The sequence below is a fragment of the Rhincodon typus genome, chromosome 17 (assembly GCF_021869965.1).
Source record: "Rhincodon typus isolate 14 chromosome 17, sRhiTyp1.1, whole genome shotgun sequence".
In the NCBI taxonomy this organism is placed as follows: domain Eukaryota; kingdom Metazoa; phylum Chordata; class Chondrichthyes; order Orectolobiformes; family Rhincodontidae; genus Rhincodon; species Rhincodon typus.
This window is the reverse complement of record NC_063348.1, coordinates 13,030,167-13,055,050: the sequence shown is the minus strand read 5'-3', so window position 1 is coordinate 13,055,050 and position 24,884 is coordinate 13,030,167. Positions and strand designations below refer to the sequence as shown.

General features: G+C 42.2%; 1 protein-coding gene across 1 annotated transcript in view; it reads right to left on the bottom strand.

Moving 5' to 3' along the window:
• The window catches only part of pamr1a (peptidase domain containing associated with muscle regeneration 1a), a 139,020-nt gene that overhangs the window by 100,494 nt on the left and 13,642 nt on the right, over positions 1-24,884 (bottom strand). The window contains exons 2-3 of the mRNA XM_020512965.2: positions 6,189-6,365; positions 4,674-4,799 (exon numbers count right to left, since the gene is read on the bottom strand). Of these exons, the coding sequence (XP_020368554.2) occupies positions 4,674-4,799; positions 6,189-6,365 (303 nt within the window). The remainder of the gene's footprint in view (positions 1-4,673; positions 4,800-6,188; positions 6,366-24,884) is intronic.

Below are 24,884 nucleotides of genomic sequence, written 5' to 3'. Positions count from 1 at the left end.
AATGGGGATGTTTGTGCAGCTTAGGTTAAGCCCTACGATAAGTAATGTGGGTTCACTGCCCAATTTAAAGCTTATATGATTTGATATGATATGATTAGGGCAACATGGTGGCTCAGTGGTTAGCACTGCTGCCTCACAGCGCCAAGGACCCGGGTTCAATTCCACCCTCGGGCGACTGTCTGTGTGGAGTTTGCACATTCTCCCTGTGTCTGCGTGGGTTTCCTCCGGGTGCTTCAGTTTCCTCCCACAGTCCAAAGATGTGCAGGTTAGGTGGATTGGCCATGCTAAATTGCCCATAGTGTTCAGGGATGTGTGGGTTAGAGGGGAATGGGTCGGGATGGGATGCTCCTAGGGTCGGTGTGGACTTGTTGGGCTGAAGGGCCTGTTTCCACACTGTAGAGATTCTATGGTCCAAATCTTAGCAAGCAGGATTTCTCTTCGAAGGCAAGAGAAAGTCTATCTTTGCCTCCCATACCGTGAGAATGACACAATCAGTATCATATCATCTTCGACGATATGAAGGTGGGTCACGTTGTGGACAGTGCGGAGGGCTGTTCTATGTTACAAAGGGACATTGATAGAATGCAGAGCTGGGCTGAGAAGTGGCAGATGGAGTTTAACCCTGAAAAGTGTGAGGTGATTCATTTTGGAAGGACAAACTTGAAAGCAGAATACAGGGTTAACGGAAAGATTCTTGGCAGTGTGGAGGAGCAGAGGTGTCTTGGGGTTCATGTTCACAGTTCCCTGAGAGCTGCCACCCAGGTGGATAGAGTTGTTAAGAAGGTGTATGGTGTGTTAGCTTTCATTAAAAGAGGGATTGAGTTCAAGAGCTGTGAAGTTATGCTCCAGCTGTACAAAAGCCTGGTTCGGCCACATCTGGAGTATTGTTTCCAGTTCTGGTCACCTCATTACAGGAAAGATGTGGAAGCGTTAGAAAAGGTGCAGAGGAGATTTACCAGGCTGTTGCCTGGAATGGAGGGAAGGTCTTACGAGGAAAGGTTGAGAGAACTAGGGCTTTTCTCTTTAGAACAACGAAGGATGAGAGGTGACTTGATAGAGGTGTACAAAATGATCAGAGGTATAGATAGAGTAGACAGCCAGAGACTTTTTCCTAGGGTGGAGGTAGCTTTTACGAGGGGACATAGTTTTAAAGTGAAAGGAGGTAGATATCGGGGAGACGTCAGAGGTAGGTTCTTTACCCAGAGAGTGGTCGGGGCGTGGAATGCATTGCCAGAGAGGGTAGTGGAGTCGGCCTCATTAGGGGCATTTAAGCAGCTATTAGATAGGCATATGGATGATAGTATAAGGTAGCGGTGAAGGTTAGATAGACCTTAGGTTTAGGGTAAAAGTTCGGCACAACATCGTGGGCTGAAGGGCCTGTACTGTGCTGTACTTTTCTATGTTCTATGTTCTATAATGCCTTGGAAAGATTGCCATGAGTTAGTGGTCACCAACAGTGAATGACAAGGATATTAAGGATTCTGAGATAGGGACTAACAAACATTTATTAAGGGAGGTCAGACTCTAAGATTCTAGGGATCAGATACTGAGTCCCACAGGAGATTTTACTGAGAGTCCACCTTTCAATCGGATGTTGATACCACAGAGATTACATTGTGAAATCCATTGGTGTTTGTACTAAGACTGCAAGAGCTTCAACTAAGACCCCATAGGGACTAGATGTTGACTTCCCAGAACTCGAACAGGAATGAAAGTGAGATTTCTGCAATTCAATAAACAGGTTGCTACATTGCACATTTTTTATGACCACTGCTTGAATGGTAATTGTAGAGAGAACTACCAACCATTACAAAACCTGCTATTAAAGTCAATGGAATGAAAATGAAGCAAGTCAAATGGGCAGCTGAGATAACAAGGTGTACAGCTGGATGAACACAGCAGGCCAAGGAGCATCAGAGGAGCAGGAAAGCTGACGTTTCGGGTCTGGACCCTTCTTCAGAAATGGGGGAGGGGAAGGTGATTCTGAAATGAATAGAGAGAGAGGGGGAGGCGGATGGAAGATGGATAAAGGAGCAGATAGGCGGAGAGGAGACAGACAGGTCAAAGAGGCGGGGATGGAGCCAGTAAAGGTGAGTGTAGGTGGGGAGTTAGGGTGGGGATTGGTCAGTCCAGGGAAGATGGACAGGTCGAGGAAGCGAGGATGAGGCTGGTAGGTAGGAAACTCATCCCTCACAGCCCCTCCCTGCAACAACAACAAAAACAGAATCCCCCTCGTCCTCACGTTCCACCCCACCAACCTCCGGATCAAACACATCATCCTCCAACACTTCTGCCATCTGCAATCTGACCCCACTACCAAAGACATTTTTCCCTTCCCACCCTTATCTGCCTTCCATAGGGACCTCTCTCTCCGAGACTCCCTTGTCCGCTCCACACTCTCCTCCAGCCCCACCACCCCCGGCACTTTTCCCTGCAACCACAGGAAGTGCTACACCTGCCCCTACACCTCCCTCCTCACCCCCATCTCAGGTCCTAAGAAAACCTTCCACATCAAACAGATGTTCACTTGCACATCCACTAATGTGGTACGCTGTATCCGCTGTTCCCGATGTGGCCTCCTCTACACTGGGGAAACCAAGCGTAAGCTTGGAGACCGCTTTTGTGGAACACCTACACTCGGTTCGCGACAAACGATTGCACCTCCCAGTCGCGAACCACTTCAACTCCTCCTCCCACTCCTTGGACGATATGTCCATCCGGGGCCTCCTCCAGTGCCACAACGATGACACCCGAAGGCTGCAAGAACAGCACCTCATATTTCGCTTGGGAACCCTGCAGCCCAATGGTATCATTGTGGACTTCACAAGCTGCAAAATCTTCCCTCCCCCGACCGCATCCCAAAACCAGCCCAGCTCGTCCTCACCGCCCTAACCTGTCCGTCCTTTCTCCCACCTATCTCCTCCTCCCACCTCAACCCCCCTCCCCCCCTCCCCTCTACTGGCTCCATCCCCGCCTCTTTGACCTGTCTGTCTCCTCTCCACCTATCTGCTCCTTTATCCATCTTCCATCCGCCTCCCCCTCTCTCTCTATTCATTTCAGAATCCCCTTCCCCTCCCCCATTTCTGAAGAAGGGTCCAGACCCGAAACGTCAGCCTTCCTGCTCCTCTGATGCTGCTTGGCCTGCTGTGTTCATCCAGCTCTACACTTTGTTATCTCAGATTCTCCAGCATTGCCAGTTCCTACTATCTCGCTTGGTACTCCGTGCAGGTGTTATCTCTTTGTTTTCTCTGAAAGTAGCTTCAGGGCACATGCTTTTCCAATGTGGTCCGGAGGTTTCTTCTCCCCTGAGAAAAATTCTTTTGTTCTGCTAACTTTTATCCCAAAAATGTGCTCAGTCTCCAGAAAGATCTCTGGCACTCAGCCAATGAATTGATAAAATGCTGATCACACTATTCAACCCCAGCCAATGGAATTTACTGGTAAACAACTCCTCAATGTTTACGACATGTTGCAAACAGTGGCATTCCATACTTTCCGTAAGATAATACTGGTGCCATGATGTCTAGTAGACCACCATGACACCTACCTCATTTGGTCAACACAGGAAACAGCAGGTCATAGCTTACAGAACAGGTCACAACACATCCTAGCTAACACTTAGATGAGGTCAGAGTCTCAACTAGCTTGACCAAAATTCCCAGCATGCTTGATTGTAGCTGTTAACCAAACTTGTCAGCATGTCTGCTGCTGGCCACCTGACCACATTGTCTAGGCAGTGAAGATGCTAATCATTGTAATCGCAGAAATTGCTGGAAAAACTCAGTAGGTCCGGCAGCATCTGTGGAAAGAAAGCAGAGTTAACATTTCGGGTCCAGTGATTCTTCCTCAGAATGATACTGCCAGACCTGCTGAGATTTTGCAGATGTAATGATTGTGCTGAGGTCATCCAGCTGGACGTCAATGAATCATCATTTACGTTCCATGTCATCAGAGATCCTTGATTCTTTCTTCCCCACACCTTTGCCCTGACTCTGTACTTCTTTAACATTTGTTTCATCTCCAGCCATCTGGGCCCAGCAATGCTGCCCTAATCGTTTTTGTCTAGAGGCTTAAATAACAATCCTTTGATGGCCCCACTGCACCCCACAACTCCCAGTGATGCTACCAGAACTGGAGCACTGCCAGTATCTGGTTGGATGGCAGCTGGGGCAGAATATCCACCTTGCTCCAGGAGGTCCAGCAGGAACAAGCAAAGATGGGAACACTGATAGTAACCAACCAGCATCTAATGCCAACAAGGTTCCTGGAAAATGCTGCAACAGGATTGCCACTGGCTCTCCAGCAGATGACAGGCCAACTGCTGTGACCATTAAATTCAGTAAAGTAACTCTGTTACTCTCTCTACAGATGCTGTCTGAACTGCTGAGTATTGCTGATGTCTTCGTTTATTATTATTTCACATGTACAGCTTTGTTCTGTACAAATGTCTACTCTGGCTGTGACAGCCCTTCAAGATAATTCATGTAAATCAGATTAAGAAGTATCAGAGATCTGTGGTAAAGTGCCATATAATTAAAAGTCTGTTTTGTTCATTCTTAGAAAGCTCTTTCATTCAGCTATGGGCATAGACCTCTTCCTTTGCAAAAGGATACCATTGAGAGAGATGCTTGTTGAAGGATTTACAGAAATTCAAGCCCCTTGACAATACTTACTCATACAGTCTCCCCCTGACCAGCCAGCATGGCACTCTGAGCAATAAAGCCCTTTGATGTAGAAATCGTCCAAGGTTCCCCATGAACCGTTGTTACATCCCTTACAGTTGTCAAAGATGATGCAGCCTGCAACAAAATCATAATATTTCAAATTTCCAAGCATTTTTCATCAACTGTCAACTCATTTGAAGATATTGATATTCTAATTCAGTGGAGAGGTCTAAATCAAATCTTAGCAAGATGGTAGCTTGGAGTACTGTATGCAATTTTAGGATCCATGCTGTAGTAAGGATGTTGAGGCAACAGAGAAGCACAGTGCAGATGTCACCTGATTACAGGAAGTATAAACAAAAAGGCTAAAATTCATGTGGGTTTTAATAGAACAGAGGGGATTACAGGATGATTTATCAGAGGCACTTAACATGATACAGGCATGAGACTAAGAATGAATGAGGGATCTGGAGGGAACACTATGGATATGATCAAATATTACAGTTTTACAGCAGAAAGATTTTTTCCTCTGAAGCCGTCAGAAGGATGATGATGGTGGACTTCACAATAGCAGAAGCCTCAGGACAGACTTCAAAAGGACATTGGCTGGCTGAATGGGCAGACAGGTGAGAGATGAAATTTAATGTGGACAAATATGAAATGATATATTATGGGAGAAAGATAAGGAAAGGCAAGAAACAATACAGGGTGAAATTCTAAAGAGGGTGTAGGAACAGAAAGTTCTGGTAATATACGTATACAAATCCTTGAAGGTGTCAGGGTGGTTTGCGAAAGTATCTGTGGAGATACAGCGATGCTGCCAGATGTACTGAGTTTTTCACCACTTTCTGCTTTTAGTCATTTCTTTGTCATAATGTGACTTTGGCTGGTCACTGTGACTTCATCCAACTGGCCATTCAAGGCTAGAGAGTGCACACTGTGGGCTATTTGACAATGCAAACCATTTTGCCCAATTCTACTGCCTTCCCTCTGGAATTTTCAGAAGGAATTAATAAAATATAGAAAATAGGTAATAAAGTAAAAGGCCAAATGCATTAACCTAAAAGTATTCCCCTTAATTCCAGAGGGAAAGATTTATTTTTGAATATGTATTTGTAACGCAAGCAGTGGAAGGGGAATGGATTTCTTTGGGTTGTTGGATTATATTATTTGCATCTTTAATTCCATTTTTGGTGATCTCATTATTTCAAACATTCTGTGAGGGAGATGTGCCTTAGGTTCAAGACCAGCGTGCTGTAGAGATGTGTCATAACATCTCTGAGCAGGTTGATTAAAGATATGTAAACATCCGTGGAAGAGGAGACAGAAAACAAAGTGTGAGTACATCCTTACAGGAAGGGCAAAGGTCAGTTTGCTCTCCCAGTTTGGCCTCAGTTTGTTTACCTGCAGGTATCTGCTGGAGAAGAAAATTACATTATTACACTGGCAATGTCAATAGATAATAAAGCATACTGAATTATACTTGAGTATTCACTTTCATTCCATCTGGGAACTCAGCCACACCTGGGTGTATCAGACAAGAGTCGCATTCGTCTTCCTCATTCCGGCAGCATGGGACAGAATATCCCACAACCTCATCCTTCCCAGGACAAACACACTCAATCTGATCTGTTTCACAACAATCTCGACACATGATATTCCACTCAGCCCCTGGACAGTCTTCATTGATTAGAGTATATCCTGGGAAATAGAAGCAAAGTGGCAGAGTTGTTAACATTTCTGTTAAATCAGAATGATTACTTATGCTGTGAATTAGGTAACAAACAAGTGAAACAAAAGCTATGACAAATCGACAGCTACTGAATATACAGAGTCAAAAATCACATAACACCAGGTTTTACTCCAACGGGTTTATTTGAAAAGCTAGCTTTCGGAACTCAGCTCCTTCCTCAGGCATAGTGTGAGAGAGAAGGTACAAGACACAGAATTTGTCAGCAGAAAGGTAACAACCATAAAACTGGTTGCCTCTTGTTGAATCTTCAATCAGTTAGGAAGGAGACTACTGATTGAAGTGCAAAATCCAGATGCCTTTCAAGTCATTGTCCTGAAATAATTAAATGTTTTATCAACGTATACAAGATTGTCATCTCAGGCCGATGATGCATTTTAGGTGTGAGGTTTCGCTTAGAATCTGTCTATCAATGTTCCCCCACTGGAAGGGAACACCAATATACCAAGCCTTGGGGCATCCTTGCCTGCATCGTACAAGATAGACAACATTGGCTGAGTCACATAAGTATCTGCCGTGTACGTGATGGGTGGGGTTCCCACGTGTGACAGTAGTAATCCTGTTGATAATCCGACATGACTTGCAGAGGTTGCCATGACAGGGTTGTGTGGTGTTGTGGTCGAGGACGTCCTGAAGGCTGGGTAGTTTGCCGCAAACAATGGTCTGTTTAAAGTTGGGTGGTTGTTTGAAGGTGAGAATTGGAAGTGTAGGGAAGATCGTGGTGAGGTACTCATCATCATCGATAATGAGTTAAAGGCGACGAAGAACATGGCGTAGTTTCTCCACTCCGCTCTGCCTAGTAGTCTCCTTCCTAACTGATTAAAGATTCAACAAGAGGCATCATTTTTAGGGTTGTTACCTTTCTGCTTATAAATTTTGTGTCTTATATCCACTCTCTCACACTTTGCCTGAAGAAGGAGCTGAGCTCCAAAAGCTTGCATTTTCAAATAAATCTGTTGGACTATAACCTGGTGTTATGTGATTTTTGACCTTATCCACCAGTCCATCACTGGCATTTCCACATCATGAATATAACACAGCAAGAGAAATCATTTTCATTGGTAAGAAATCCACAAGGGGGCACAATGTTATAACTATGAGACCTTAAGATATAAGAGCAGAATGAGGCCATTTGGCCCATCAAGTCTGTTCCACCATTTAATCATGGCTGATATGTTTCTCAACCCGTTTCTCCTGCCTAATCCCCATAATTCTTAATCCCTTTACCAATCAAGAACCTATTTATATCTGTTTTAAATAGACTCAATGATGTGGCCTTCACAGTGCTCTGTGGCAATTAGTTCCACAGAGTTACCATCCTCTGGCAGAAGAAATTCCTTCTCATCTCAGTTCTAAAGGGTTGTCCCTTCACACTAAGTCCATGATCTCAGGTCCTAGTGTGTCCTACTAGTGGAAATATCCTCTCAATGTCCCTTCTATCCATACCTCTCAGTATTGTATATTGTTTCAATCAGACAGCCTCTCATCCTTGTAGTACAGATCCAGAGTTCTCAAATGCTCCTCTTATGACAAGCTTTTCATCCCCAGGATAATTCTTGTGACCTTCCTCTGGACCCCCTCCAAGGCCAACACATCCTTCCTTACATACAAGTCCAAAAACTGCTCACAGTATTCCAAATGATATCTGACCAGAGCCTTATACAGCCTCAGCAGTACATCTCTGCTTTTGTATTCTAGCTCATGTGAAATGAATGCCAACATTGCATTTGCCTTTCTAACAACAAACTGAACTTTCGTGTTAACCTTAACAGAGCGGTGAACTAAGACTACCTGAGTCCCTTTATGCTTCAGATTTCTGAAATATTTCCCCGTATAGAAAATAGTGCATGCCTCTATTCTTCCTACCCAAGTGCATAACCTCACGCTGCCCAACTTGAATTCCATCCAACACTTCTTTGCCCACTATCGTAGCCTGTCCAAGTCCTTGTGCAGTCTTTGCACCTCCTCCACACTACCTGTCCCACCACCTATCTCTGTGTCATCTGCAAACTTAGCAACAATGGCCTCAGTTCCTTTGTCCAGATCATTAATGTGTAATGTGAATAGTTGTGGTCCTAATACTAATCGCTATGAAACCCACTAGTCACCAGCTGCAACTCCTTTATCCCTATTCTCTGTTTTCTGGCAGTCAGCCAATCCTCTATCAATGCCAGTATCTTTCCCCTACCACCATGGGCTCGTATCTTATTTAGCAGCCTCCTGTGCGGAACTTTGTCAAAGGCCTTCTGAAAATCCAAATAGATCAAGTCCATTCATTCTCCTTTGTCTAACTCGCTCATTCCCTCATCAAAAAATTCTAATGGATTTGTCAGGCATGACCTCCCTTTGATGAAACTGTGCTGACTCTGCCCTATTTTACCATGCACTTCCATGTACTCCACAATCTCACCCTTAATACTGGATTTGAAAATCTTACTAACAACACAGGTCAGGCTAAGCAGCCTCTTGATTCCTGTTATCTGCCTCCCTCCCTTATTAATCAGAGGTATTATGTTAGCCTCTCTCCAGCCCTCTAGCCCCTTCCTTGACTCCAGCGATTCCTGAAAGATCACCACCAATGCCTTTACAATTTCCTCAGCCATATCCTTCAGAAAACTAAAGTTAGACTCTTCGGAAGTGAAATTTGGAAGTACTTTTTCACAGTGTTATGGAATTCTGTAAGTGTATTCCCCCAAAAGACTGCAGGTGTTGGGACAATTGTAATTTTCAAGACGGCAATAGATAAATGTTTGTTGCCTACAGATTATCAAGGCATATGGAGCAAAGATCTGTAAATGAATTGTCCAATTGAAAAGCAGAATAACTCAGAGGTTGAATTTTGTATTCCAAAGATATATTTTATTCATGGTATTTGTAAAACTACATCACAAATCATTTCAAATTCAATATTATGGAATTTTCAATATATTGGAATATGTCACCATACAGTATATTCCACTCAATACGATTGTATTGTCTTAATATTTACAAAATACCATGCCAGTATGTAGTGGAACGCAAAACAATTCCTATTTGAAATACAGAGCATGCATAATGTACATTCCTTATACAGCAGACAGCCTGTAGGGGTTTTACAGTTTCCAACCCCTCAGTGTACAATGGCTGAAAGACCTCAGGCAGTGATCTTTCCTCATTGTGCCTCAGCAGTGACTGAGTCAACCTTTCGAGCATCCCTCAGCATGAAGTCCTGGACCTTGATTTGATTTGATTTGATGACTTGATTTATTCTTGTCACATGTACCTAGGTGCGGTGCAAAGTTTTGTTTTGCGAGCAGTACAGGCAGATCATACTATACAAAGTGCATAGGGGTAATAGAACAGAGCGAGGAATACAATGTTACGGCTCCACAGAAGATACGCAAAGACTAAAATCAACATTAGATTTAAAATTTGAGAGGTCCGTTCAGAGGTCTAATAACAGGGGGGAAGAAGCTGTTTTTGAATCTGTTAACTCATTTGCTTAAGCTTTTGTATCTTCCACCTGTAAAAAGAGATTGGAAAGGATTATAACCTGAGTGGAAGCAGTCTTTGATGATGTTGGCTTCCTTTCTGAGGCAGCGAGAAGTATGGATGGAGTCAATGGATGGAAGTTTGGCTTGCATGATGAACCGGGATGTGTTCACAACTCTCTGTAGTTTCTTATAGTCCTGGGCAGAGCAGTTTCCATTTCAAGCTGTAATGCAACTGGATAGAGTACTTTCTATGGTGCATCTATAAAAATTGGTAAGAGTCTTTACAGACATGCAAACTTCCTTAGCTGTTGTGCTAATGTGTCAGTCTGCAACACTCAGTCAAGAACAACTCCTTGCAATGGGACACCGTCATATCTGAATCAGACTAAAGAGCATCTTGCAGCAAACTGATGGTTATCAGGTGCAGTTGATATTTATCTTGCGTGAACTTGGGAATGACCCATACAGCAGAAAATTCTGTGTGACAGAACTGCTTGGATTGAACCATGACAAAAACCAACGCATCTCTTCCAGACCTTCTTTACAAAGGCACTTTTCATAAAGAGGTGGGTAACAATCTCTCCCGTACCACAGACACTTCAAGGGAAATGTGTGGAGGTGTGAGATTTCATGGATGCAGATGGGATCTGAAAGAGGACTTTTCTCACCACCAGTCAAGATATATATCTTGGCATCTTCTATCTAAGTTTTGAACATGAGGCATTATGCCAAATTACTTTGACAGTTTACTCAGGGAACCATCTGACAGGATTGAGCATCTTCTTTTCCTGCAGAACATTGAGGCTGAATGATGCCCGATAGATTTTTGATGAAATACAATTTGCTGCATAAACGTTTTCACAAGGGACAAGTAATATGGCACGAATCAACTACTTAGGGCATTTTACAGCATTGTGGCCAGACTCATCCTTCCTAATGCAGGGGACAGGTAGAACTTCAGCATGCAGTGATCTTTGGTGTTTACTGAACCATATCTCCAGCATCATCAGGTAAGTTGACTGGACAGTGAAAGGAACAAAGCATTGGTTGGCCCTGATCTCAAAGAAAATTGCCTTACTCTTATCTAGATTTATCTTAGCTCCCAAGCCTAGTTTGAACTGATTGCAGATGCTAATCGATCTGCACACAAGCACCAAATCTAAGCAGAAGATGGTGGCATTATTCATGTACAGGGTGGCTGTAATCTGAGTGCCTCCATTTTTGAAATTGTAGCCCCTCTTATGCCTGCGCCGAGTCTAATATACTTGAGAAATGGTTACATACAATGAGAAAAAAAAGGACACAAACAGGAAGGAACACAAACAGAAAGGTTATCCTGGAATAGACAGATCCATCCAGAAACTATGCTGCATTCTGTCTGCAGATTTGCTGAATACATTGTGCAATTTGGCATCTTTCACCATTTTCATTGGAGTCTGGACATGGCATCCAGGATACCGCTGGCCTTGCCACATTGTCCAGCCATTTCAATGATTCAGCTGAAGTCACCACCCAGAATAACCAACGTGGACATCACCAGCAGTTCTGGGAGCTGCTGAAGCAGATCCATCCTTTTGAGGTTGGGCATACATATTAATTAACCCGAGCAGAGCATTTTTGTCCATTAGATCTGCTGCGATAAGGTACCAACATGCCACCTCCTTAATGCTGGAGATGGTGAAGTTGACTCATCGCAGCAGAATAGCCAGGCTGGAGGAATGCGAGCCTCTTCCTCCTGACCAGATCGATGGCTAAATTACTTGACTGCTTTTCCCAGAGTGACAAGAACTGACATCCAATATGCTTGAATTCAAGGCAGTCGGATCTACTGGCAATCCAATCATAGTCACATAAAGGCCAGATCATTAATCAAGTAGATTTTCTTCACCCAAGGACCTAAGAGAACTAGTTAGATTTACAATCTGACAACCTTGTGGTCACTTTCTCTGATAGCACCTTTACGTTATCAGAATTATTATACTGAATTTAAATTTGCAAGCTGCCATCATGGAATTTGAACTAAATTCTTCTGATTGTTAGATCAGATTACAAGTTCAGGAAAACGGCCATTGCATTACTGTATTTTTAACTTTCCTCTGACAGCAATCCATGAGGATAAATATTACCAGACCTTGGAATTAATTCGGCAGGCTCCACAGCACAGCCATTGCATCAATTTAAGACTAAAGATAACATTCAATGCTGGTCCACTCATGATCAAGCTATCTAAGCCTCTCCTCCTCTACCAGTACCCCATCCTGTCATATGGCAAATTCTGCAAAACAGCTGAAGTGCAGATGCTTCCATTCACTGTCGGTCAGCAAATGCTAGATGTGAAGACAATATTTGTTGCAATCTTAATTTAAGTTAGGTCAGAAGCCAATGAACCTTCTTCTGAAGAAAGGTCATTGACCTGAAAGTTAATTCTGCTTCTCTCTTCACAAACAGTGCCAGATCTGCTGAGTATTTCCAACATTTTCAGATTTGTTATCAAAGAATACATAATTTATAATGTCAAGGGGTTACTTATGAATGCTTTCCAAAGCTGACGATGCTGAAAATCCACTATGGAAAACTCTTCAATGTGTCTCCATCATCCACTCTAATATTATTCCAGCAGACAGTTCTAAATGTCAAATGAGTTTACCATAACTATGCCTTAGGGAGAAGCAAAAGATGAAACAAGCATCTGCAATTCAGGCCAGTGCAAATTCACAATAAACTGACAGTAACTAGAGGAATTGCTGACTGTGCACTGAAAGGATACATACAGTAATCTCACCAATACTCACTGTAACTTCACCAGACATTGAAATATCAGGGTGCCTGTTCTGGATCACGTGCCACCACTTTCCACTTCAAAAGTTTACCTGCTGTCTGTAACCCGAATATACTTCTCACTTAATATAGTTACTGGCTGCCCCTCAGTTCCATTAACATCCACAACAACACTCAATGACACTGGATGCATGCCTGAATCAATTAAACAAGGTCTTAACCCAATTTCTTTGAGGACATGTGAATAGGTACAATAAATTGATACCAGGTAAAAGGGGGAATGCAGATCATGAAAAGCATTGGCAGGTGGCATTTCTTTTCTCTTGAAGAAAGAAGAGTGAGGGGCAAAATTATAAAAGAGGGAATGTTGTCTTTTGTTGGGAAGGGCATAATTAGATGCCATCTATATAAGACAGCGACCAAGAAATCTAATATGGAGCTCAAAAGAATCTTTTCTACCTAAGGAATGCTGAACATGTATAACTTACTACAATGGAAAGTGGTTGAAGCAATTCATTTTCCTTTAAATCTTGTGATGTCACTGGCAAGAACAGTTTGTTGCCTATCCCTAATTCTCCTGAAGGTGGTACTAAGCCACCTTCCTGAACTGCTGTAATCCATGTAATGTAGATACATTCAAAAATGCTGTTGGAAAGGGAGTTTCAAATTTTTAACCCAGTGATAGTGAAGGAACAACAATATATTTCCAAACATGATGGTACATGGCTTGGAGATGAACTTGCAAGTGGTGGTGTTCCCATGCATCTACTGCATTTTTCCATCTAGGTTGTAGAGTTTGCAGGTTTGGCAGGTGCTGCAAAAGAAGCCTAATTGACATAGTGCAATGTCTCTTGTTGATGTTAAACTGCTGCTACTGTTTATTGGTGATGGGGGGAGTGAATGTTCAAGTTGGTGAATGTGGTGCTAAGGGGTTCCTTTGACTTAGATGGCGTCAAGCTTCTTGAGTGCTGGATCTGCACACATCCAGACAAGTAGAGAATATTCTATCACACTCTTGACTTGCAGATATTGGACAGGCCTAAGGGAATCAGGAAATGAGTTACTCACTGCAGAATTCCTAGTCTATATTTCCAATTATAGATTAAAGTGTTTGTATAGCTGGTCTAGTTCCCAGACAATCTCCAGGTCATTGACAGTGGGAGATTCAGCAATGGTAAACGTCAAAGGGAGATGTCTAGATTTTCTCTTGATGGAGACAGTCATTGTCTGTTGCTTATGTCACATGTATGTAATTTGATACTTATCTACCCAAGCCTGAATATTGTCCAGATAGTTATCTATGGACACAGACTGCTTTTCGTATTTTTCATCAGATAGTGCTGTACATCAGCAAACATCACTACCTCTGGCCTTATTCTGAAGGGAATATTATTGAGAGGACAGCTGAAGTTGCTTGGGCCTAGGACACTAGCCTGAGGAATTCCTACAACATAGTCATGGAATTGAGATTAAATTTAGCTTGAAGATAGCAGCGAGAGAGGACATAAAGAATAAATTGAGACCAGGGCTCAGGGGCCCAGGTACAAGAGGAGGCAGACAATTCATTGAGGCCCAGGCTCATGGGTGCTCCTACTTGCGGAGGTACAGAATAAACTGAGGCCCAGCTTGGAGTTCAAAGCCGCAAGAATGGTAGAAAATAAATTGAAGCCCATGCTCGGGAAGGCAATTGATGTGCAGTGACTGCAGAATATCCAAGCTCCTAGAGTGTGATCCAGGGCAAACACATCTTCAGTAAGCACCTACAGCTGTGTAAACTTTGGTTGAAAGGCAGTGGATTGGAGGTCGAGCTGAAGTTGCTGAGCAACATCAGGAAAGAGGAAAGTTACCGGAAAACTTTATTTCAGAAGGCATTCAAATCCCTTAGGGTAGGGCTATCTGATTTGACCAGTGGTCAGGAGCATAAAGATGTGACTATGAATGAGACAAATAACAGGATCAAGAGGACAGGAGCCCAGGAGCCGTAGCCTTTGCAACTATCCAACAGATTTGAGTTTATTTTCAAAATGTTTGAATGAGTGAGAGAGCACAAAAAGGAATATAGTGGTAGTTGGCAATAGTTTAGTGTGGGTGGTGCCTGGGGCCAGGATTTGGAATATTTGCTCTGCTGAAGAAGAACTTGCCATGAGGAGTATTGAGTTGTTGTGATTCATGTTGGTATCAATGAAAAATCAGCAAAGAGGTTCTGTGGAGACTGTACAAGAAGCTAGGTGGAAAATTACAAAGAAGAATCTCGAATGAACCTCTGATTATCACTTCGTCCATGTGGAAATTAGCATAGGGTGAATTAAACACAAAGCTAAAAGACGAGTGTCAGAAAAATGGGTACCAACTTGTGGTGCCCTGGTACCAGTAGTGGGCAAGTAGAATCTGTACCATTAGAGGACTGGGGCTGGTGCACTGCTAAGTGCATAACTGAGGAAAATAGAGAGGGCTTTAAACTAAATAAGGGTGGTGAGCATTCAAACTTTGCAAGATGTAGCAAGTCAATTGGTAGATTCAAGGCAAGAGGGCAAAAGTAAAATGGAACTAAAGGTCAGAAAAAAAAGGGACAGAGAGAAAATAACCTAGAAATACACTGTCAGACAAAATGTTACAAAGACAACAAAAAGCTAAGACTAAAGGTTCTGTCTCCAAAAGCATGTAAAATTCATAACAAAGCAAATGAGTTGATAACGCACATTGAAGTAAATAAATCTGATCAGAAAGCCATCAGAGTGGCAAATATAACCCCTTCATCCAAGAAGGTGGGGAAGCAGAAAATAGCAAACTACAGGCCAGTAAGCTTCACATCTGTTGTGGAAGATGTTAGAATTAATCTTTAAGGATGTCATAGTTGGGCACTCAAGAAATTAATGTTAATTGAGAAGAATCAGCATTGTTTTGTCAAAGCGAAATTAGGTATAACCAATTAGTTAGAATTCTTTGAAGGATAAGATGAGGGTAGATGTGGTGAAAAGAAAATCCTCTTAGCCAGCAGTCCCAAGTTCAACGCACACCTGCTCCAAAGCTGCATCATAACATCTCTGAACAGGTTAGCTAGAAAAATTCAGAAGGATAAGATGCACGGTGGATAAGGGGGAAACCTTTGGATTTCCAACAAGGCACTTGACAAAATGTTACTGAGCATGTGGAAGCACATGATGTAGGGAGTAACATCGAAGGTAGACGTTTGACTGGCTGGCAGAAAACAGCGTATGTATAAATCAGTATGTTTCTGATCGACAGGATGCAATGAGTTGAGTCCAACAGGAGTCTGTGCTTAAGGGGACTTCAATGTTGTGCAATTTATATAAATGATATGGGATGGAAAACATAATGGCTAAATTTTCAGATGAAGCAAAGATGGTAGAAATGTATATTGTGAAGCAAACATATGGAGGACTGCAAACCAACATAAATAGATTGAAAGAGTGGGTGAAAATCTGTCATGTCAAATATAATGCGGGAAAATGTGATATTGTTCAATTTGGCAGAAAAAAGTAAAAAGCAAACCATTACTTAAATGGAGAATGACTGCAGAATTCTGAGATGCATAGGCATTTAGGGGTTCCAGTGCACCAGTCACAAAACATCAGTTTGCAGGAACAGTAAGTAATTAATAAAGAATTGAAACTCTGTTGTTGTTACGAGGAATTTAACATAAAAGCGAAGATGTTATGCCTCATGTGAAATGGACATTGGTAAGACCACGCCTCAACTACTGTGTGCAGTTTTGGCCCTTTTATTTAAGAAAGGATGAAAATGTTTTGGAGGCTGTTCAGAAGAGGTTTACAAGCTTGATACCTGGAGCAAGCAGTCTTATGAGGCAAGTTCTGGGTTAGACAGAGTGGACTTAGTTTCACTGGTGTTTAAAAGAATGAGGGTGGACATGATTAAAGTATATGAGATTCTAAACAGTCTTGGCAAGGTGGACATTGACAAGGTGTTTCCTTAATTTGAGCAAGTACAGATCTAGTGGGCAGTGTTTGAAAACCAGGAGTTATCCTTGTAGGACAGAGATGAGAAGATTTCTTTTCTTTCAGAGGGTTGTGAAACTTTGGAATTCATTGCCTCAGAAAGCTGTGGAGAGAGGCTCATTGAATATTTTAATTCGGAGTTAGGTTGATTCCCTTGCCTAACAAAAATCTAACGTCATCTAGATTAAATGGGATGTGGAATTCGAAACACAAAAAGATCTGCCATGATCTTATTGAATGGTGAAGCAGGGTCGACAGGTTTAAACGCCTACTTCTGCTTCTAATTCAGATGACCTCCAAAAGCAAACACTATGTTCCTTTTTGCTAGGTATGACTCTAACCAGTGGAGAGCTTTCCTCATAATTTCCATTGCTTCTAGTTCAGTTTGGGCTCCTTGATTTCATATTTGTTCAAATTGTTGACTTGATATTACCTCAAGCTCAGTTGTTTTGTGCAGATTTGGACTAAAGCTGTAATAAGGTCAGAGACTACTGGCCCTGGCAACACCCAAACTAAGCCACAGTTTACCGCTGAGTAAGTGCTGTTTGTTAGCCCTGTTGATGACACCTTCCACCACTAGATTAGGTTGGATGTGTCTTGCTGGGCACTTGTGTGACTTAAACATTATTTGTCAATTAGCTTCCAAGCTTGGATATTGCAGAGGTAGACTGCTTCAGTGTTTGAGAAATTGCAAATTGTGTTGAAATTAGCATAATCATCACAAACATGCTCATTTTAACTCTATAATGCAGGGAGGTTCAATTAAAATTATTACAATATTTTAAAAATAGGAGTCCATGGTAAAGTGGCACTGTAAACATTATCACTAGTTTTTAGAGTGGATTGGGACTTGCCACCATTTGCTTTATACTGCTCTATTGGTTTAGTAAAAACAAGACCTTAAATTTTGACAGTGGAGTACCAAGTCAGAAATTGGGACAGGTGGTCAAAAGGTTAGTCAAGGAGGTGATGTGTAAATCATTCTTTAAAGAAGGGAGAGATGCAAAGGCAAAGAGATGTGTGTGTATGTGCGTGTGAAATACAACAACTTATAGCCAGTATTGCTAAAGACATATGTTAATAGAATGGTAAATTAAGTGGAGGAAACACAAAGTGCCACAGTTGGAGGAACAGTTAGTAGATGTTAATCCTCTAGACTGGGCCTCACTTGAATAGGTTGAAATATCCATTGATATTGTCCCTTTAAATAAACTGCACTAATACATAATCAATGGAAATAATGCATACAATTTACCAATGACCTGGGTCCTGTTTTCTTTGAGAACTTCAATGCATCTCTTTGGATGTACAGCCACAGCAATCTCACAAATTGCAGCATTTGAGTAATTGTGCATTTTTGTTTGCTTATAACAAGAAGTAATGACATTTCTTTCAAGTATTTTATGTACGTATGATTTGTTCTTGGAAAGAGAAATGGAAAATAGTTGATTGCCTTCTCTGAGTCATTCTTGGACTTCAGATAATGATTTAATTGGTGTTTATTCATAATACCATAATATATTAGGGCTCAGTCCAACTAAATGCAGAATATACGGTCACAAATGAAATGACTTTGCATGATAAATTCTAATTGCCCAGTTTTCTTAACTACTCACTGGCAAGACAACTTCAAACCAGTCATTAATCGCAGGGTCAAATGCCAAACCATTAATTTCATTATCAGAGCAAAGAGGTAGTAACTCTTTTTTTTGAAGACTTTTTTCATTCAATACAATTTAATAAACTGTTTAGAAAGAGTTTCTAAGCAAAGTGCCTTCTGGCACTCCAATATGATGAATAAGTAAGAGTAGTACAGAGCAGTCATATCAAATGCAAAGTATAATTGTATGATGGGAAAAGACATTGTGTGATTCCAAATATATAACATGTTGATTATATGAAGAACAACATTCTGTACACATTATTGACAATAACAGGATACACTAAACACAGAAACATTGCTGACTCTATGTTTCTAAGGATATTGTATTTCAAAGAACTTGCATACGTTTAGTAAATTTTAAGACAGCAAGACTTTTCAAAGAGCCTGCAGTTCACAGTCAATCAAATATTTTTGAAGCACATTCACAGAAGATAATACAGAGAGTCAAGCAGTAATTGGTACCCAGCAAAATCACATAAATTTGATAATTGTGATGTTAACGGAGGTGACAAATATTTGACAGAATTGAAATAACGCCACAAGAGGCTGATATCTCATCACCAAGTCACCCTTTATTTACACATAGAGAGTCATTGACACTGGGTCCCTGATGGGATCAGATTAACTCATATTCTATGAGGTCCACCTGGTGGACCTTGTTACAATCACTACAAGAATGTCAGAACTTCCCCATCTATTCTTGAAACAAGTATGATGGGATCTTTTATATTCATCTGAGCAGAATCAGGGATTGTGGTTTAATGTTTTAAACATAAGAAATAGGAGCAGGAGTAGGTCATCTGACCCCTCAAGCCTCCTCCGCCACTCTATAAGATCATGGCTGATCTTTTTCATGGACTCAACTCCACTTAACCATCTGCGAACCAAAATCCCTAATCTGTTCAAAAATCTATCTTTGCCTTAAAAACATTTTTACTTAAAACATGGCTCCCATAACAGTGCAGCACATCCTCAACAGTTTGCTAAGGTGAAAGATTGTAAAATACAGAGTGGCCTTCAATAACAGCAGTAAAATTAGAAGTTTTTCAGTGTAAATGGAGAAGAAATTGCTGTTTTTTCATTCCTTTTTTTAACCTTGAGTAACTTATGAGTGTTTCTCTTTTGTCTTCTTGCTGGGAAACTGTAAATTGCAATTACTTTAATGGGCAATTTAAACAAGATAGAACAATTAATTCATAATACTAAGATAATAGATTCCATTTTCAAAAATAAATAAACCACCATTTTGTTATGTTCCTTCAAGAGAATTGGGCCAAAATTTGTTGTCTGTTCCTAATTACTCTTGGTAATGAACTGCTGTTTTATCTCACTGGAGTATATCCAGTATCTACGATGGTTTGGTTTAACTGGGTGGCTAGCTGGGCTAGTTTTGAAGCTATGATGACAGATTTTCTTCCCTGAAGAACATTAGCAAACCAGGTAGGATATTTTCCTTAATATCTCTATCTAAGCCAAATATCAGAGCGTAAGCACCGACGATTGTGGCACATTGATTATGTATGAGTTGGAGGTTTAGCCTTTCATTTACACAATTGGTCAGTACTGGTAGTGGATCAAGATTCTATTCTGGATTGCAGCACCAACTCTGAGAATATGGGAGTTACCAATCATGTCTTTCCAGGAGAAGCAGTATCCCTAATTTGTTCCTATAGCTGTCCATCCTCAGGAAGGCCATCTCACTGAGGGCAATGATATCAGTATGATAGCTCATGTGTGAGGATTGCAGTTCCACATGGTGGATGGCCACTCTTGAGATTATCCTGAGCAAAAGCAACATTTAAGGTTTTCTTTGTTGACCGCAAAGATAGCCTGCAGGATCTGGTTCCCAGTCAGGAGAAAGCAGGACAGTCAATTTACAGAGCACTTTTTCTAGCCCCTTCTCCATTTTTATAGAAGGTCAGTTCAAACAGTAGGTCAGTGAAGTTGTGTCACCTGCCCCAACAGCCTCAGATGCATCTGTTCCCTCAGTCACCGCAGCATACCTCAGATCGGCCTATTTGAGAGTGAACCCATAGAAAGCAACTGGCCCAGATGGAGTCCTTGGCTGTGTAGTCAGACCCTGTGTGGACCAGCTGGTGGGAGTATTCACTGACATCTTTAACCTCTCCTTGCTACAATCAGAAATTGCCACATGCTTCAAGAAGACCACCATCATCCCGGGTACCAAACAAAACGCATGCAACATACTTCAATAACTACCATCCTGTAGCTCTGACCTCCATAATTAAGAAGTGCTTCAAGAGGTAGGTCATGGCTCGTGTCAACTCCAGCTTCACAGCCTGCCTCAATCCCTTGCAATTTGCCTACCAGCGCAATGGGTCCACAGCAGACACCATCTTCCTAGCCCTACACTCATCCCTGGAACATCTGGGTGATAAGGATATCTATGTCAGGCTTCTACTTATTGACCTGAAGAAGGGTAATACCCGAAACACTGACTGCTTCTTTTCCCCAGATGCTGCCTGGCCTGCTGTGTTCTTCCAGCCTCCTGTTTGTATACCTTCTATTTACTGACTACAGCTCTGCCTTCAACACTATAATCCCAACCAAACTTACCTCCAAACTCACAGACCTAGGTCTATGCTCCATTCTCTGCAACTGGATCCATAGACTGCAATCAGTGAAGATAGACAACAGCGCCTCCTCCATGACAATTCTCAATACCAGCACCCGCAAGGATGCGTTAACAGCCCCCTACTGTACTCCCTCTACACTCATGGCTGTGTGGCCAAATTTCATCCAAACTCCATCTACGAGTTAAAAACCAAAAGAACTATGGATGCTGTAAATCAGAAACAAAAATAGAAATTGCTGGAAAACCAAGTACTGGAGTTCTGAGGAAGGGTCACTCGATCCAAAATGTTAACTCGGATTTCTCTCCACAGATTCTGTCAGACATGCTGAGCTTTGCCAACAATTTTTGTTTTTGCTCCATCTACAAGTTTGCTGACGACACCAGTGTTGTAGGCCAGATATCAAACGACGTCAATTCAGAACACAGGAAAGAGATAGAGTGTTTGGTGATGTGGTACAAAGATAACAATCTCTAAACGAAAGAGCAGATCATCAACTTAAAGAAGCAAGGAGGAGGACATGCCCTATCCACATCAATGGAGATGAGGTGGAGATGGTCGAGAGCGTCAAGTTCCTCGGAGTGACGATCACCAACAATCTGACCTGGACCACCCACATTGATACGATGGTCAAAAAGGCACAAAAGCCCCTCTTCTTCCTTCACAAGCTAAGGAAATTTGGCATGTCCATAACGACTCTAACCAACTTTTATGGATGCATCATGGCTTGCTACGGCAACTGCTCTCCCCAGGACCGTAAGAAACTACAGAAAGTTGTGAACACAGCCCAGGCTATCATGCCAACCTTCCATCCATTGACTCCTTCTACACTTCTTGATGCCTCAGAAAGGCAGCCATCATCATCCAAGACCCCTTCCACCCAGTTATAATCTCTTCCAACCCCTTCCATCAGGCAGAAGATACAGAAGCTTAAACACACATACCAACATGTTCAAGAACAACTTCTTCCCTACTGTTATTAGACTTCTGAATGGACCTATTAAATTTCAAATCTAATGTTAATCTTGCTTTTTGTGCATCTTCATTGCAGCCATAACTTTGTATTCCTCGCTATGTTCAATCGCCCTGTGATCTTTGTATGTTATGATCTGCCTGTACTGCATGCAAAACAAAACTTTGCAATACTTTGGTACATGTGATAAGAATAAATTAAACTAATGAAATTGAATTTGGGATGAGCAGAGGGTATCCTGAAGAAGACTGCTGAGTCCTAGTCACTGATGACCAAAGACCTTGATGTCCCAAAGGATGTGTCCAATGACTTTGATGGATTTGTCACCTCTTGATGAGGGGCTCCCTTGAAGTTCAGAGCTGTGTCGCTCGTCATCCTTTCCCCATCACAACAGGACTTGGTAAATGGGCACTGGTGGAAGCCAGATCGTGAACTGGTTAAATGCTGTTACCTTGAGGCAGCATCAACGTCTATATAACTGTGATGCATTGGCAGTTAGATTTCAGTGACAGGAGATAGGTAAATGTAGGTGTAAGTGGTGCATACAAATAAAAAACATTGGTAGCCTTTACAAATGTTTCTAATATTTTTAAGCCTTTGCAAAAGTTTTTGGACAACAACAATGCCTGGACAAGCCATATGCCCACTATATGGGGGCAAGAGGGCAAATTGATGCTAATGCAGTGCAGTGGCACAGCACACCAGGTCCCCACTTCGATGGCTGCTACACAGTGAGACTGCTACAACCATGGTGGACCTATACAAACCAGTTCTGCCCCTCACTTCTGGTTAATCATCACCCATCACAAAATATACCCCTGCTCCAACACCGATTATGAAACCATCACTGTTTAAATCAAGGTTTGAAAGGAAGTTATTGTATTTATTTTAAGTGGAACCATTTGCCTTTCATGTTGAGAAGGTAGAGGGAAGACAAAAAGCTTAACTGGCCAGATTAATGTTCACATTTTACAAGCCATAGGCAAAATGTGTCAGCACAGGCTTGGAGGGCCAAAGGGCCTGTTCCTTTGCTGTATTGGTCTTTGTTCTTAGCCAGGTTCTCATTAACCATTGACGAAATGGAGATTTGTGCTTTAGTTCTAGCTAATTAATTGAGATTCAAGAAGTCTTTATACCCCAGTCACTGTGTGATTTTGTTGTTGAGAATTATAAGTAGCTGACTCATACAAGTGTTTGGAAAATTGCACACATTTCCATGGAAATGAGTCACTTATACACACATTATATTCTCTTGCAGAAATTTCAAAGCAGGATACGCAGAACCTTGTGTCCACAAACCAAACACCCTGGATCATTGCTAAACAACCATCAAAGATGCCTACCACTCCATCCCCTGCCTACATTCTGGTAAATCAGACCATAAGGTTGTGCTCCTTCTCCCGGTTTATAAGCAGAAACTGAAGCGTGAGGATCCAGTACACAAAGTTGGATTGTGTTGGTCTGAGGTAACAGATGAGCTCCTACGTGAGTGCTTGGAGTTGGTAGACTGCTCCATATTCAAGAACTCAGCAATAAACCTAAATGAATATGCCACTATTGTCACAGACTTCATCAGTAAGTGTGTAAAGAACTGCATGCCAAAGAGGTTAATCCAAGTGTCGCCCAACTGGAAACCACGGATGAACCAGGAAATCCACTCCCTACTGAAGTCCAGGTCTGAGGCGTTCAAGTCAGGTGACCCTGAAAATCCAGATACAGTCTTTGCAAAGCCAGCAGCCAAGAAACAATTCCAGACTAGAGTCTCAGACTAACCACATGCACACACGTTAATTGCGGTAAGGCTTACACGATATAAGAGGTTACAAAGCGAAGTTGAGTAGAATCATGGATAACAATGCATCCCTCCCCGATCAGCTCAATGCATTCAATGCTCATTTTGAACAGAAGGTCAGTGAAATGATAACACCTGCCCCGACAACCTCAGGGGCACCTGTACCCACTGCAACCACGCAGATGTCAGGTCGGCCTTCTTGAGAGCGAACCCACGGGAGGCGACTGGTCCTGATGGAGCCCCCCGGCCATGCACTCAGATCCTACGCAAACCAGCTGGCAGGAGTATTTGTAGACATCTTTAACCTCTCCTTACTGCAATGTGAGGTTCCCACCTGCTTTGAGAAGACCACTATCATCCCAGAGCCAAAGAAAAATCAGGCAACGTGCCTTAGTGACTACTGGCTCTGGCATCCATCACTATGAAGTGCTTTGAGAGGTTAGTAATGACACACATCAACTCCAGCCTCCCAGATTGCCTTGATCCACTACAATTTGCCTGCCGTCACAATAATTATTGCTGTGGCCCTATCTCCATGGCCCTACACTAATCCTTGGACATCTGGATAACAAGGACCTACGTCAGACTTATTGAATATGGCTCCACCTTCAACAGTATTATTCCAACCAAACTCATCTTCAGACTCCAAACCCAGGACGAAGACTCTGCTCCTGGCTCTGCAACTGGATCATCGATTTCCTGCCTGCAGACCCCAACCAGTAAGTATGGGTGACAACACCTCCTCTACAATAATCCTCAACACCAATGCCCCAGAAGGCTGCATACTCAGCCCCTTACGATACTCCTTATACATTGATGACTGTGTGGCCAAATTCTGCTCTAACTCCATTTACAATTTGGCTGATGACACCACTGTAGGGGTCAGATCGCAAACGACAAGACAGAAGTACAGGAAAGAGATAACTTAGTGACCTGGTGTAAAGACAACAATCTCTCCCTCAATGTCAGCAATACGAAGGAAGAAGAGAGGAGGACATCCCCTTGTCTGTATCAATGATGCTGAGGTGGAGGTGGTGGAGATCTTCAAGTTCCTTGGAATAAATATCACCAACAATCTATCATGGTCCATCCACGTCGACACTACAGTCAAGAAAGCACACCAACGCCTCTACCTCCTCAGAAGGCTAACGAAATTCGGAATGTTCACAAAGACTCTTACCAATTTTTACAGATGCACCTTAGAAAGCATCCCATCCAGA